General features: G+C 43.0%; 1 protein-coding gene across 1 annotated transcript in view; it reads right to left on the bottom strand.

Moving 5' to 3' along the window:
• Positions 1 to 351: 351 nt before the first annotated feature.
• znf507 (zinc finger protein 507) overlaps positions 352 to 17,476 on the bottom strand; it is a 60,960-nt gene continuing 43,835 nt past the window's right edge. The window contains exons 5-7 of the mRNA XM_085991567.1: positions 4,342 to 4,446; positions 2,687 to 2,821; positions 352 to 1,441 (exon numbers count right to left, since the gene is read on the bottom strand). Coding sequence (XP_085847693.1) covers positions 1,054 to 1,441; positions 2,687 to 2,821; positions 4,342 to 4,446 — 628 coding nt within the window. The 3' untranslated portion in view covers positions 352 to 1,053. The remainder of the gene's footprint in view (positions 1,442 to 2,686; positions 2,822 to 4,341; positions 4,447 to 17,476) is intronic.

The following is a 17,476-nucleotide window of genomic DNA, read 5'->3' as shown; positions in this document are numbered from 1 at the left end:
ATTTCTGATCCCTTTGAAATAACTCAACAGTATTGTATGGAATTTAAAAGATAATCTGTCTGTAGTAAAATTAGGTATTCACGGAACAAGAAAAAATGATATCAGGCAGATTAAAGCATGACGGCCTTTCAAAGATGTACAAAAAATGTGCTAATATGCGTCAAGTTACTCAGATAATGTTCTTTTCCTTCCTATTTGGAGTGGAATCAGATTGTGTTTAAAGTCACGATAGCAAAATACTGCAGATGTTGGAAATCCGAAATAACAACAGAAAATGCTGGAAAAACTCAGCAGGTCAGGCAACATCCGTGGAGAGAAATTTGAGTTGACGTTTCGGGTTGGACCTGAAGAAGGGTCCAACCCGAAACGTCAACTCAAATTTCTCTCCACGGATGTTGCCTGACCTGCTGAGTTTTTCCAGCATTTTCTTCTGTGTTTAAAGTCAACCTGATGTAATTCATAAGTAGAGGAAAACCTGTGTAGACTTAGACAAGAATAGTTCCCTGGAAAATTGTGGCACTAATCAAAGCTTTGAATAAAACCTTTATTCCAAGCCTAAATTTATACTGCTACTTAACAAGGACAAGCTTCCACTCAACTACTCCTTCACCCATCGTTGTCCTTAAAGATTTGTTCAGTGATACGATTATAAATTAGCACCATGAGCAAAGTGCATTGTGAATACAATAACTTCACTGCCATGTAACAGCTGAAAACTACATGCATAAATATAAAAAAAGTTAAATAAATACAGAAATATCATCTGTACCTAAAACGCCAGTATTTAGGACACGGGATGGAGCAGTGTAAGAAATTGAAATATCAAAATGATCTTCGAGCATTTTGCTTGCTTCTAGGTTATTGATATGAAAGTTATTACTTGCAGTAAATTCTTACAAAGGTGAGAACTGTAATGTTGACATTTAAAAAAGACAAAAATCACTTTTTAAAATGTTGACATTCACTTTTTGTTCACACTAGTACAAGCTTATTTCATGACTTCATCCACAAAGAGCCAATATGTACTGCAAGTATAATTTTTCCAGGTTTAATTTAGTCAGAGCCGCTCTGTTCAGCCTGAGAGCATTGGTCCTTGTTGAGGATGATGTTAATGATCTCGCCCTCATGCTCCTTCATGTGATCCATCAACAGCTCTTTACTGGTGGATTCATATCCGCAGATACAGCAACAGAATAGTAGGACACAGTACTCCATGCCAGCACGAGTCTGGCTTCCACTTTTTCCTGGTGAATCAGAGACATTTATGTCTGAATTCAACTTCTGGCACTTTTCAGGGCTTCTGGTTTCATCAGTAATGCGGCCCATTGTCTCTGGAGTTGACACAAGCTTATCAGAATTTATAGAAAGAGGAGGAACTGATGGTGGTGATGATATTTCTTCAACATCCTCAGCCGAAGATTTCTTCTGGGGCTCTTGAGACCTAAAACAAGTTAGAGATTTGATATAAAATACAGAGTAAATAAGTTTACCAAATATATATAAAAAATGCTACTTCCTGTCATTTTCCATTCAAAAGTGCTATGGTTTGTTCCATATTAATTGTGTCCACACCGGGTGACACCTGGCCTGTCACTTTTTAAATATGATTTTCTCATTAATGAGACAGTCTTTGACACTGTAGTTGCAGGATGCAGCCACTGGGTGACACAGTGGAACAGGTAGTTTTCCTCCCCTCAGCTATGAATTGGTGCCATACTGGGTGGAGATGATTTTTTTTTAATGCCCCTTTCTTTAGGCTAGAAATAATCCTTAAAATGTTTCTTCAGCCAGTGCTTTCACAAGGCCACCTGTCCTTTTGGGGACTCTGGTGGCAGTGCAAGATAAAGCTATCTAGGGCCGAGCTTACCAGTGTGTCTCGACCCTCTAAAAAATTTAAATTTCACAGCATCAATCTCCTCACCCACTGCCATCCCATATATGCTACATTAGGTGTCAGTGTCTCCTGAAATGTGACTCGCTGGATACAGTGAAGTGGCCTGCGTATGATGACGTTTGCGTCCCTGAACACCAACACTCTCCCCTCATAACTTGCCCTGCTGGAATGAATAGTTCACCACAACTTGTTTACCTGGCCCCAACTTCAGCTTGCAGATAATTAACTATTTGAAGTCAGTAGCTGTTAGGAGAATCCCTACCTACAAATTCCTCCCCACTTGAGTAGAAAATTGGAATTGGGATCTTCATAGCCTGCCTCCCCATTGTCACCCAAAATCTCTCTTCTCCCCCACCTAGAAGAAAATCATGTCCCCAGTGAAGAAAGCTTTCTCTCCCACTGGTGGAGGAAGTACACTTACTAACTCCCTCACCTTCTCCTCCCCTCCCTATGAGAAATAATGGGAATTGAAGGCCTGTGAGATGGGAGTCCCTTCACCAAAAATCAGGGCCTTAGGAATGCAGACCATCTCCTCGCCCCCCCCCCCCCAACCCAAAGAGAAGAACATCTCCATGCCTAGCAACCCTCTTCTTCTACACAACCATAAATATAAATTACTACCTCTACAAATAGAGTGCAACCTAGCATTGAAAATTATTTAAATCACAGTTGATCAAACAGTGCTTAGTGCAATTACTAAATCTGAAGATGTTCAATTACCCACAGTTGAATCAAATGCTCACAACAAAGGGACCATTAGAAGCTTCCACTATCAAATGCATTTATTCTCACCTGCTGCTCTGAGAAATGGCTTCATTTATGGCCTTATTCACCTGTTCATAATTATAATTTTGGTCACTTGCATGTTTCCACATATGAGACTTCAAAGATGGAGGATGGCTACACACATAACCACATAGAGAACACCTATCAAGAAACAAAACCAGATAAATTGATCTGCATTTTTGTTTTCATCCAGGTAAATACAATATTAATAAAACCCAATATAATCAAGTAGTCTCATAGCTATAGAAAGAAGACCCTTAACCAAAGAGTCACAAATCTGAATTGCAATCTTGATTAATATTCAAACGAGTCCATTACCAATGGCTAAGTTTCAAGTTCTTGGGCAATCAGAAGAGATGCAACAACAATGGCTACAACAAAGCTGGTGATCCAGGCCGACTTGCTCTCCTGGCTGGAGATAGCAGTGATAATTTAACAGGGTAAATAAACAAAGAAATATAACAAGGAAGGAAAACATTTCCTGCTCCTCAAACACCTGGTGAAAAGTAGAATCTCATATTCTAACTTTACAAAGATCATGCAACTCAGATTCTTAAACTGCAGGTCCATGGTTTGTTTGTTAAGGATTTTTCTGAACTCCCCAAATTATGCTGTATATTATATGATGTAATCAAATGGATATGCAATGATTTAACACTTTAAACTTTCTTCGCTGGTTACCATATTTAAATACATTCTAAAGTTTAAAGCACTTACTATTCAGGGGCACCAAGGGGAAAAATCTAAAATTCATTAATTGGAAGAAACTACTTAAAGCTGGTAAATATACTTCAACACTTTCCATAAGCATTTAGGAGCCAGAGGGATTGATTTTTAAACAAGTAACATAATCACACATAAATATATGCATTCTTCAGTCATTTTCCACTGCTTTATTATTTGAATACCAGAAGGCCCACCCCCAACAATGAACTCACCAACTATTTGGCTGCACCAGATTATAGCATCTGCACATAAAGGCATGCCTCCACATTGTCACATTTTAAAAAGTAATTTAAATGAATTAGTGAAATGAGTGGAAGTGTGTTAGGAATATACATAACAATTGGTACTTTACTAAAATGCTCTTCAGACTCATGTTTTAGTGATAAACACTTAAAACAAGGATTAGAAAATGGTTTAGACCAAATTTAACTCTAGATGAGGGCGAATATAGAAAAGTACCTCACAGTATTTTACATATCTCCACTTAACAAGCAGTATTGTTTGCTGTAGCTTTGATTCATTGTCTGACAGTTCAAAAGCTAGTGTGAGCATTGGTAGATTAGCATCATGAATGGCTATCATCCTTAAGTCTGGAAATAGCAAACAGTATATCCAGCTGGGATTCAAATACAGCTTATGAAGTCTGGACAGCTTTAAAAGTCAGTGAAGTAACAAATGCTAGGAATGGATAATTCCCCCCCCCCTCCAATTGTTGAACAGGGCAGCTCCTTGAAGTACCATACTTGAACAAACCTACGGTATGGTAGCTAGGCAAACTAAAATGAGTGAATACGAGCCACACATTGATTTATCTTCAATTTAGTCTTGCAATTTTGACAAATTTTATATTAAAACACAATTTTCCATCATAAAGAAAATAAAGATTTTATTTATTCATTTGCAACTACAGAATTGTCTGTTTAGAATTTACTTACTTGTACTGTTCCAGCAACTGAACAGCCTGTGGTTCCTGTGGATGGCGCCTCATATGACACTTTAAGCCATTCATATTTGTTGTAGCAAAGTCACAACTGTTGCACCTGTAAATCAATCAGGGACTGAACATGAGCATGTGTCTTTAAATGTTTGTTTGCTGTAATATAGTACTGACTTTCAGTTTAATATCTTATAAACTAGAGAAGTGAGGTTCACTAAAACTCCTCACCATTTCCCTCAAAAGTGCTAACAGATTATTTTTGTAACAAAATATTGGGATATATATATTTTTTTTAAGGTGAGGGTGTGAGGACTAAGGGAAAGTAACTTCCACTTTTTACACAGGAAAGGGTCAGAATTAAACAAAATAACTGAAATCACTGGTTCTTTACAAATTCAGGAGGGTAATGCATACAGGACTCAAAAAGCAAATGTTTAAAAAGGTTTCTCTATCAGGTAGGAATTCATTGGTGGGGGAAGAGAGTTTCTTTGTTTGTAATGAGGTTGTAAAGTGTTCATTATACATTTGGTTACAATTTCACTGCAGACAGTGGAAACCTTCCCCTATGTTTCTATACATTCTATAAAATCATAAACAGTGCCCTATAAACAGTTTTGATAAATGTTCCACACCTGAAAACGTTAACTCATCTGTTCTCTCCACAGATGCTACCTGATCTACATCGATCGGAAAATCCGGCCCGGAGGCTTCCTGCGTCCGATCTGGAAATATCTACGAACTTACCTGCTGGCTCCTGGGCCTCCCCTGGTGCGCGCTGTGCGCAGAGACCTAGGTATCCCAGGGGCGCAGGCGGTTCGCAAGCGTACCTCAGATCATGCGGGCCATGGGGAACCAAAGAAGGGAATCCCCCCTTCATACTTTTGACAGGTCGCTCCGCATAGATCTGTCAAAAGTATGAATGGGGATCACTCAAAAAACACACTAAAACATTAAATAATTTTTGTAAATCACCTATTTAAAATGACATAAAATTAAATATTTTAAACAAAAATGTATTTTTTTGAAAAAATAATTAAATTTTTTTATGTGGCTAAAAATAAACTTACCTTTTTTAAAAGTATTTCTAAATTATAAATGAGTGGAAAAAAATATTTTTTTACTTTTTTAAACTCTTTTGCTCTTTGCCAGACGTAAGATTTTTAACGGTTTTCAGCGGGCGGAGGTTGTGCAGAAAGCGGCACTCTCAACCCTGCAGAGGCCCTTTTCCAGGGCAGGCGGATGATCTGTCAAGAGGATTCTTGACAGATTGGAAGTGCCGGTTTTCCGCGCATGCGCTTCGCATGCCTGAAACCGGCACTTGCGAGGCCCTTATGGGTGTGTACACAGCTCGTACACACCCGTGGGGGTCGGAAAATACGGGCCTCAGTGTTTCCAGCATTTTCTGTTTTTGTTTCAGATTTCCAGCGCCTGCAATTTTTTTGCTTTCTGTTTATATTGTTTAATTCATTGCCACTTCCCTTCCGGGAATGGCTACCCTGAAAAAGGTCTATTACTCTCTTTGATGTGATTTGTCCCTTTTACCTGGTTTACCTTCACTACTATCTCATTCCCGTCTTGTTCTTCATCATGTATTTATGTATTTGCCAAGATTCGCTTTCACAGCCACATCTCTTTTCAGCACCTGTCTCCAGCTCAGATTCAGAATTTGGATTCCAGCTCAAATATCACTCTTCCTTTTTCTCATCCACCCATAATCAACATCTCCATGATATTCAATGTTCCTCTAACCATGAATCCAGCCTCTCCTCCATATCACAAGCATGCTCTTGACCCCTCTCTTCAGCAGCACTAACTCACTATTTCAGAGCTGTCCTGGTTTTCAGTTCCATATCATCCATTATCTTATCCAGTGCTCGTCAGGTAGCAAGAACCGCAAGCTTCAATAACAGTTGGATGCCAGCCTACCTCCTGATCCCGCTTCACTTTCTTCTGACCCCTACCTCTCCTTTCAATCTCACCCTTTGCCATATTTTCAGTATCCTCTCTGGCCTTTCCCTTTCTGATTCTGAACGATCCATCCTTAGCAAGGGCGTCAGCTTCATCCCCGTACACATCCACCAAAAGTGCTTTAACGAGGGGTCCACTCCCAAAACGTTAATCCATCTCTTCTCACCCTAGAAGTTGCCTGACTTGCTGAATGTTTCTAGCAATTCTGTTTTTGTCCCAGAGAAGATCTCCTATTTATAGTTCTCCACATTGTGAGGAGGTTAAAAAAATCCTGAATTGGTCATGGAATAAAAAATGGTAAACTTCTTTTGGAGAAACAGATTTATCAATTTAAACTACTGAAATGATTAAAGACATCAAGCAAATTCACAATGTATTTGCAGTTTGAAAAAAATGAATAAAGCGATTTATAAAAATATAAGGACTTGCATTTATATAACACCTTTAACAACCTCATGATGTCCCAAAGTGCTTTACAGCCAATGAAGTACTTTTGACGTGTTGTCACTGTTGTAATGTAAGAAATGCAGCAGCCAATTTGCAGACAGCAAGGTCCCACAAACAGCAATGTAATAATGACCAGATAATCTGTTTTAGGAATGAATATTGGCTAGGACACCGGTAGAACTCCCCTGCTTTTCTTCGAAATAGTGCCATGGGATCTTTTACGTCCTCCTGAGAGGGCAGACAGGGTTCTGGTTTAATATTTCATCTGAAAGCCACCTCTGACAGTGCAGCACTCCCTCAGTACTACACTGGAGTGTCAGGCTGGATTATGTGCTCAAGTCTCTAAAGTGGAGCTTGAACACATAACCTTCTGACTCAGAGGAGAGAGCCACGACTGACATGAAAAGTTATCTTCAAAATGTAGTTAATGATATAACCGAGTAATAGTTTATTTTCTAATTCTAGTGAGATCCCTATAGGATTAGTTTAGAAAAATATACAATGGGTTCAATGAGGAGGTCACATCTATCAGGATCCCAATCTGTGATTCAGAACGTAGCTATTGCTTGAACAGAACAAGTTATAAATATGTTCCTTCATTTTGCTGCCATCTGGTGTCTGGGAATGTTCAGACATTAAAGCAGCAAAATTGAAAGGCATTCAACTTACTCAAAGAAGTAAACTGAACAGTTACTTTATCAATACAACATAGGTAGAACTGCTGAGTGTTACTTTGTGTAATAATGACTTCCTTGTTGTAGTATCTGAAGAATCAGATAACACAGGCATAGAATTAACTTTGGCCAGTGACAGAGTTTGTTACAGATTTTGAACTGAGAAACTATTTTACTAGTGCCCTCTCATGTCACACACCTTGTTTGGCATTATATTCTTACACCATTTTATCTTGTAGCAGCAGACTGCTGTTTTTGATTCAGCTTGAAAGCAAGAAACCTGCAGAAAGAGTTCACAGAACTATTGGATTCTAAAAGGAACAAAGTGATTTCCTGCAATAACAAGTGACAATGGGAGACCAACTCTCTACATGGATATACTACAAACTTATGCAATTTCATTACAAAATAGTCCATGCAGTTCCTATGGATTCCATTTTATGCAATCAATGGACAATTCATTACGAAAGGTTCCTCTAGCACCACTGCTATGACATAGGAAATCATGACAGGATTGTGCTGCAGATGTATATGCAAGAACAACTATAGTAACAAAGATAAACATCAAAAGACAAAGAACAATAATTGCTGCTAATTTTTCCTAAGTTTATTTATTTCAAACTACTAAATACTCCACAGTGTAAATTACAACAGTACACTATTGAAGTGTGTTTTTATCTTGCAGCTACTATTCTGAACATGGTATCTGTATACTGTATTGTGCAGCTGGCTGACCCATATTATACGGCTGGTTGTGCCTTGTTATGATCATATTGAGCTCAGTGACAGGTTTAGAAGTCTACTCCCTAGGCGATTGATTCTTAATATAAGGCACGTGGGGTTTGAGAGCTTTGCTTCCCACATAACAAAGATTCCATACTAAGTTTACAAATTGCTGAGCTAGGACTCAAAAAAAATGTCACTACACCAGGCAGGAGTTGTATTATTCCTGATGCAATGTATGCAATAATCAACTGGCTTGGTTAACCCATGCAACAGTTTGTAACTGACAGCTGATTGTCTTTTTAAAAAAATGTCAGAGAATCAATTTGCAAAATTTAAAAGCTACAATTTGTGCGTAGTCATCACATCTACATACTGGAAACCTCCACATTTAGCAATCTGTCAGTTGTGCCAAAAATATACTTTCTTTAATGAACATGCATTAAAATCTCTCAACATAATTTGTATTTGTATTGTTTACAGAGTCCTGGTGGAAACTTTGATGGGGGGGGGGGGGGGGATTAAATAATAAAATATGACCCTATAAAAGTCTCAAGACCTCATTATTGCTCCCGTTTAGATTACAAACTGATCAATTTCTCAATAGTTAAAATGGAATTTCTTGACATTCTTTGGGGAAAGAAATAAAATTCTTTGGCATTTGAGATATTGTAACCATAGCTTCAAAATAAGAGTTTTTTGAGCACCAAAGCTACTTTATAGAATGTATTTTTTTAAACTCACTGCTGCAATTATTATTTATTGCATACCTTTGTTCACACTTGTATAACTTTGTTCATGAAAGTATAACTTTGTTCATGAAAATGATTAAGTAAGAACAACCCAGAAATGCATCAAACTGGGTTCCAGGAAGCCACATGAAACTAGCCCTTTCAGGTTTAAGGACAAACACAAAGAAACAGATTGCCTAACTAATGTCCATTTTTGGAGATGCTGTGTGTTGAATAAACAGTACATTGAGTTGGTTATATTAATGCCAAGGTCAAAATCTGAAAATTAGTCATTAAATTTATAAACAGTTTGGGCTAACAATTAACTTGAAAATAAAGCTGTGCTTAACACTAGGGTTTCAGAAATCATTCTTAGTAACCTGACTTAGAATACTGACTTGCCCGTGAAGGTAAGTATGTCAACATCAGGGAGACAATTTCTAAATTACAATTTTTACTCATAATTGCAAAAGGTGAGAGAATGCAGTACTAGGTCTACCACAGACAATATTGCAGCAACTGCAACTTTTATTCAGAAACCTTAAAATGTATCCAAAAAAATAAACATCCCAAGATATCACACACTGGGCTAGAAATTGACTTTGGGGCGGCCAGCTCGCTTGCGCCCAGAAATTACCGCTGCGCGTGGAGCCACTTGTGCCCGCCGGATATTCAGTTTCAGCGCCCCAAGTTGAAGCCGTCCGCAAATCAAGGGTTTCGGCGCCCCCGCTTGGGGCGCTGAAACTGAATATCGGCGCGCTAAGTGCCGCAGCGCCACCCGCTGCGGAGCGGCAGGCTGCGGTACTGCAGGCCTTCCTCCCTCTCTTAAGGGGGAGGTGCCTGCAACAGCGCGATCGCCGCTCGCTAGTGCCGGCAAATGAGCCCGGCACCACGGAGAAGTGCCGGGCTCCCGGAAAACAGCCGGCAATGCCACGGGGGGGGGGGGCGGGTGGAGGAGGCCGGGGAAGGAGGTGCGAGCAGGCGGCCGCCGAAAAAGCGGCCGGCCGCACATCCGCCTTAACTCGCCCCACTACCGCATCAGGTAGGCCCCGTTTTCTGGTCGCTGTTTGCGGCCGCCGCGGAAGAGGCGGCCGCAACTCAATATGGCGGTCGGGCTGGTAGCGGGGCGGTAGCGGGGCACTGCGCACACCGATGACGTCATCGGTGGCGGCGCAGCGCTACTGGCTAACGCCGCCATTACCGCACCGCTGAATATCGGGGGAAGTTTAGCAAGTGGCGCAAAAGCCCTCTTTGGGCGAAAACTGGGCGCAAAGCCAACCGAATTTCTAGGCCACTATGTGTTAAACGGCTGTTAGACTGTCAAGGGACTCCACAGTCACCTAATTAATACTATAGTACCTTATCCAGCTTTCATATTTCACCAGTAAAAACAAATTGTATTTTCTTGTTTGCCGGACTTACAGTTTATGAATAAAACCCATTTAAGTTGGCAATAATCTACTGAGAAAGTCTGACATCCAATTTCATATGAAATCTCCCACCATTAATAGGTTTATTAACACATTTCTAGTTTTATGGTCTGAGCCAGTGACAAGCAGGTTGTCACACACCCAGACTGCAGAAAATATATATTTTAATGGATCTTTTAATAAACTCTGCCTGTTGTAAACAGGTATTTCTAGATCACAGGAGGTACTTAGATCATAGAAGTAAGTCACTGCACTTACATTTGTGAAGTACTATTGACAAAGGTTGCCGAGATTGATATGCAGGTGAATTGGTATAAAACAATGTTTTAGGATTTTTGCCTGCATTAGATAAAGTCTAACATTTAATCCAGCCATGCGGTGCTTGTACATATGTGCTGCATCTTTCCAGGGATGTTTCATATCTGATTTTATCCCAAACTTGCCAATGAAGTTTTGGAGGAGTGGGGGGGGGGGGGGGGGGGGGGCAGGTGGGAAGAGGAGGAAAGTATCTGCTATTAAAACATATTGATCAGTAATATACTAACTTGACTTTAATCCTTTTATAAAGAGTCAAGCTTAATACAGTAGATGATTAGGTCCAGTTCCATTTGTACAATATTGCAGCTTCACAGTATGTCTTTTTATACAAAATATCAAAAACTACATAGGGCCTCAAACATCACTGGCTTAGGCAGCAAATCCAAATGATGCTTCAGTATGCCCTCTGCAGTAAAAGGAAAGGAATAGAATTATAGACCATTTATTAAATGATTCAAGCTTTATAGCAAAGCATTAAACAATTACAATTATGATGGGCCAGAATTTTCTGGAGTGAGACATCATGCAGCGTGCCCCATTAGATAGACTTATTCGTGCATGTTTAGGTTTTAAAAGCCTTTGCCCACAAAGTTGCTGAATGTGCAAGCTGATAACGGTGCAGCGAGGGCAACAGGGCACCTGGTCCCTTGTGAACAATGGGGCAAGCAGTGTATCTCAGAAATACACAGAGGAAGGACTGAGAAGGAGGGTGAATTAGAATGGCTAAATTCAATGTCAAATCAGGTACACAAAGAGAAATAAAGAGAGGGAAAGAAAAATTGGACTGAGGGAGAAAAAGAGACAGAAAGGAAAAGTAAGAAAATAAATTTTAAATTTGACGTTTTTTAAATCTTGTAAAACAATTCACAACCTGAAGGAATGGGACTCCACACTTATAATTGTTCACTTTCTGGGCAAGAGAGGTTGATTAATAACATAAGAATTAGGAGCTGGAGTAGGCCATTTGGCCATTCAACAAGATCGTGGCTGATCTTCTACCTCAACTCCACCTTCCCGCACTATCCCCATATCCCTTAATTCCCCAAAGTTTATCGATCTCCATCTTGAAAATAACGACTGAGCATCCACAGCTCTCTGGGGTAGAGAATTCCAAAAGATTCACAACCCTTTCAGTGAAGAAATGTCTCCTCATCTCAGTCCTAAATGGCCAACCCCTTATTCTGAGACTGTGACTCCATGTTCGAGATTCCTCAGCCAGGGGAAACATTTTCTCAGCATTAATCTTGTCAAGCCCCTTAAGAATTTTATATGTTTCAATTAGGCCTAGTCTATTCACTCTCTCCTCATAGGGCAATCTCCTCATCCCAGGAACCAGTCTAGTGAATCTTCATTGCACTCCCTCTAAGGCAAGTATGTCTTTCCTTAGGTAAGGAGACCAGAACTGTACACAGTACTCCAGATGGGGCCTCACCAATGCACTGTATAATTGTAGTAAGACTTCTTTACTCTTATACTCTAATCCCTTTGTAACAAAAGCTAACATACCATTTGCTTTCCGAATTGCTTGCTGTACCTGCATGTTAACTTTCTGTGATTCATGTATAAGGTTCCTCTGAGTGCAAACATTTCTCAGTCTCTCACCATTCAAAAAATATTCTGCTTTTTTGTTTTTCCTACCAAAGTGGATAACTTCACACTTCCCCACATTGTATTCCATTTGCCATGTTCTTGCTCACTCAGTCAACCTGTCTATATCACCCTGCAGCCTCTTTGCGTCCTCCTCACAGCTTACTTTCCCACCTAACTTTGTATCAGCAAACTTGGATACGTTAGATGAAGGGATCCAAGTCATTAATATAGATTGTAAATAGCTGAGGCTCAAGCACTGATCCTTGCGGTACCCCACTAGTTACAGCCTGCCAACCCGAAAAAGTCCCGTTTATTCCTACTCTCTGTTTTCTGTCCATTAACCAATCCTCAATCCATGCTAATATATTACCCCCAATCCCATGAGCCCTAATTTTGTGTAATAACCTCGTGTGGCACCTTATTGAATGCTTTTTGAAAATCCAAATACACCACATTCACTGGTTTCCCCCTTAACCATCCTACTAGTTACATCTTCAAAAAACTCGAACAGATTTGTCAAACACGATTTCCCTTTCATAAAACCAAGTTGACTCTGCCTAATCATATTACAATTTTCTAAGTGCCCTGTTACCACGCCCTAATAATAGATTCTAGCATTTTACCTACTACTGATGTCAGGCTAATTGGTCTATAGTTCCCTGTTTTTCTCTTCTTCCTTTCTTAAATAGCGGGGCTATGTTTGCTACCTGCCAATCCTTGGGGACTGTTCTAGAATCTAGGGAGTTCTGGAAGATTAATACCAGTGCATCCACTATTTCTGCAGCTACCTCTTTTAAAACCCTAGGATGCAGGTTGTCAGGTCCAGGGGATTTGTCGCCACTTAGACGCATTAATTTCTCCAGTACTATGTCTTTACTTAGACTGATTTCTTTAAGTTCCTCATTCTCTCTAGACCATTATTTCCAGAATGATTTTTGTGTCTTCTACCATGAAGACAGATACAAAGTATTTGTTTAATGTCTCTGCCATTTCCTTATTGCCCACTAGCTAAAGTGCCCGGCGGTGCCGAGGGATTTTTGAGGGCATGTTGTTGGAAGAGAGAGAGAGAGAGAGCAACTGGGGGGAAGAGAGAGCGCGACTGGGGGGGAAGAGAGAGCGTGACTGGGGGGAAGAGAGGGCGCGACTGGGGGGAAGAGAGAGCGCGACTGGGGGGAGGGGGGGAGGAGGAGGAGGAGGAGGGGGAGGAGGAGGAGGAGGAGGAGGAGGAGGAGGAGAAGGGGGGAGGAGGGAGGAAGGGGAGGGGGGGGGGAGGAAGGGGAGGAGGGGGGAGGAAGGGGAGGAGGAAGGGGAGGAGGAAGGGGAGGAAGGGGAGGAGGGGGGGAGGAAGGGGAGGAGGGGAGGAGGGGGGGAGGAAGGGGAGGAGGGGGGGAGGAAGGGGAGGAGGGGGGGAGGAAGGGGAGGAGGGGGGAGGAAGGGGAGGAGGGGGGAGGAAGGGGAGGAGGGGGGAGGAAGGGGAGGAGGGGGGGAGGGAGGAAGGGGAGGAGGGGGGGAGGAAGGGGAGATGGGGGGAGGAAGGGGAGAGGAAGGGGAGGAGGGGGGGGGAGGAAGGGGGAGGAAGGGGAGGAGGGGGGAGGAGGGGAGGAGGGAGGGGGGAGGAAGGGGGGAGAGGAAGGAAGGGGAGGAGGGGGGGAGGAAGGGAGGAAGGAGGGGGGGAGGAAGGGAGGAGGGAGGGGGGAGGAAGGGAGGAGGGAGGAAGGGAGGAGGGAGGGGGGAGGAAGGGAGGAGGGAGGGGGGAGGAAGGGAGGAGGGAGGAAGGGAGGAGGGAGGAAGGGAGGAGGGAGGGGGGAGGAAGGGAGGAGGGAGGGGGGAGGAAGGGAGGAGGGAGGGGGGAGGAAGGGAGGAAGGGAGGAGGGAGGGGGAGGAAGGGGAGGAGGGGGGGAGGAAGGGGAGGAGGGAGAGGGGAGGGGAGGGAGACGGGGGGAGGAGGGGGGGGAGAAAGGGAGGGGGGAGCCAGCAGACCCTCTCCCGGCGATGGGGGTGAAGGGGGAAGGAGGGGGAGAGGGGGGGAAGGGGGAAGGAGTCCCCGAGCCCCGCCCCCTGATCTCCCGACGCCGATCTCTGGATGTCCCGAGCCCCGCCCCCCCCGATGTCCTGAGCCCCACCCCCCGCCCTGCCGAGGCCCGATCTCCCGAGCCGCGCCCCCCGATCTCCCGAGGCCCGATCTCCCGAGACCCCCCCCCCCCCGATCTGCCGAACCCCGATCTCCCGAGCCCCGCCCCCCCACCCGAGCCGGCTTCAAGAGCAGAGAGAGAGACGCCGCCGCGCAACCTACCGCGTGAGGCCCGGCCGGACTCAAGTCGCGCGCGCTGACTCCTGCCCCACCCGCCTTTACTAAGATGGCGGCGGGTGGCGACGCTCGGCTCAGGCCCACCCCCTCCAGCCTTCACAAAGATGGCGGCGATAGCGAGCCGCTTGTTGAGCGTGACGGGTGGTGCCTAGCTCGGGCGTGGCTGGGCAACAGAGGCCCAGGCTTACAGGCCTGGAAAAACGGTGAAAGGTAGGAAAATTCTAGATGTTAGAGAAAAGATTTACAAATTAATTAACTTTTTTTAAAAACAATGTGTGTTTTAAAAGCAACTTTTTTTTTTGCTGGAAATGTAGATTTGAAAAGAAACACGCAGAAAGTGGGAAAAAGAAATGAAAAGTTTGGAATCAAGATGACGGCGACTCACCTCGGGTCAGAATGATAAGGCCTGCCCACACACGCACCGATTGGTCAACCGTCAGGTCACTGAACTGTAGGATTGGTCAATCATCACGTCACTCAACTGTAGGATGGCCCGCCCGCGCACACAATGAACCCGCCCCCACTCGATGCAAATGAGCGGATAATGAGAGGAATTTTGAACGTTTTTTGGATACCGTCGGCACAATTTTTGTCCGAGCAAAAAGTAAATACGCCTACAAGAGTCCCCTAATGATGAGCTTTCTTTTGATATAACATATGTGCAGGTACGCTCTATAACTTTTGATTGTATAGCCGGCCAGAGAGACAGACAGAGAGCCAGAGAGACATATCCTTTTATATATATAGATAGATTATAATTTCTCCTGCCTCTGCCTCCATGTTTACTTTTACTAATCTCTTCCTATTTACATATCTATAGAAACATTTACAATCTGTTTTTATGTCTCTTGATAATTTACTCTCATATTCTTTTTTCTCTTTCCTCATCAATTTTTTGGTCCTCCTTTGCTGAATTCTAAAATCCTACCAATCCTCAGGCTTGCTACTTTTTTTTGGCAACATTATAAGCCTCTTCCTTTGATTTAATACTATCTTTAACTTCTCGTTAGCCACGGTTGGACCACTTTTCCTGTGAGATTTTTGTGCCTTAAAGGAATGTATATTTGTTGTAAATGATGTATTAATTCTTTAAATGCTAGCCATTGCTTGTCTACCACCATACCTTTTAATGTAGTTTCCCAATCTTCCTTAGCCAACTAGCCCCTCATACCTACGTAGTTTGCTTTGTTTAGATTGAAGACCCTAGTTTCGGAATTAACTAAATCACTTTCAAACTCAAGATAAAATTCTATCATATTATGGTCACTCTTTCCTAAAGGCACTTTTATTACAATGTTATTAATTAACCCTTTCTTATTGCACAATACAGGAAACTTTGGTTTATCCGGAGGTTGTATGTCTAGAAACCTCGATCTACCAGCAGAAATCAGGAGCCGTTTTGTTAGGTTTTTTTTCTTCTTGTGGCTTTGTTTTCAACAGTCAGGCTCTGGAAAGTCTCTCTGAAGCTGTTGCTAAGCTACAGAGACGCTTCCAAGGTACGGGCCGACTGTTTACAAGCTGTTGCTAAGCAACAGTGTTTGTTGTCAGATACGGAGATGAAAACCTCCGTATGCTTCAACATTAACTTTGTATGTCCGACAGCTCGGTCCCGTCGGTGCCGGATATAACAAAGTTTCCTGTACTAGATCTAAAATAACCTGTTCCCTAGTTGGTTCCCTCAACATACTGATCTAGAAAACTATCTTGTATACATTCCATGAACTTGTCCTCCACACTATTACTGCAAATTTGGTTTGCTCAGTCTATATGTAGATTAAAGTCCCCCATGATTACTGTATTACCCTCATTACATGCTCCCCTAATTTCCTGAATTATACTCTGCCCTACATTACAACTACTGTTTGGGGGCCTATAAGCAACTCCCACCAATGTTTTCTGCCCCTTGCTGTTTCTTAGCTCCACCCAAACTGATTCTACTTCTTGCTTTTCCGAGCCAAGATCCTTTATTATCAGGGCTACCCATCCTCCTTTTCCATTTTGCCTAGCTCTTCTAAATTTAAGTATCCTGGAATATTTAGTTCCCAACCTTGGTCACTTTGCAACCATGGCCCCGATTTTCCCGAAGGTGCGGAGAATTGTCGGGTTCCGACCCGAATCTAAATGGGTCAGCCAGCTGCACGCAATTTTCCCTCAATTGGCCAATTCATTTCCAGCGTGTGGGAACCCTTGCTAATTGACTATTTTCAGTCAGAAAGCCCCACAGTATGATGTCATCATTCGTGGTGCTTTCAAGGTCCACAGCAAGCATTGCTTCCTCTGTTGGCTTCCAAACGAACCATACAGGATGGCAGAGGAGCCTGCAGCAGCTGTGGCCAGTGCCAGACCCCGAGCTGCCTCCAAATTCGACGAAGCGTCACTGCAGGCATTACTGGATGGGGTTAGGGCCCACAGGGAGGTCCTCTTCCCTAGGTCAGGCAGGAAGAGGCCTCCCACTGAGACCAAGGCTGCATGGATGCAGGTGTCAGCAGATGTCAACTCGCTGGGAGTCACCAGAAGAACCTGGATACAGTGTCGGAAACGATTCCATGACCTTCACCGTACAGGAAAAGTAAGAATGAAGTTTCCAACACCCTCAGCCTGATCCCCATTGCCTTTCCCCACCAGCACTCAGCTTTAGCACTCTCGTCCTCCACATCCCACTTCACAGTCACATCCATGCACCCTTACCAATTTCATCTCTCTCTCTGCTCACATTCACATAACTATTCCACCATGCAGCCCTCACACTCCCTCTCACTCTGATGCTTTGAACACAGCTGACAACACACAGGGAGGGCCCTTGGTCTTGCAGCCTCACACCATCTTTGTCTCCCTCTAAGTATCTATTCTATGCAATCTCTACACTCACTCCTTCCTTCTCACTCAAACTCCACTTGTCTCCCTCACTGCAGGAAAAGAAAACTCACAACAGGAGAGAGCGAGC

The sequence above is a fragment of the Somniosus microcephalus genome, chromosome 6 (genome assembly GCF_052327205.1).
Source record: "Somniosus microcephalus isolate GS21.2 chromosome 6, FLI_Smic_1.0, whole genome shotgun sequence".
NCBI lineage: Eukaryota > Metazoa > Chordata > Chondrichthyes > Squaliformes > Somniosidae > Somniosus > Somniosus microcephalus.
The sequence above is the reverse complement of the archived record's forward strand: the minus strand, read 5'-3'. Positions and strand labels throughout refer to the sequence as shown.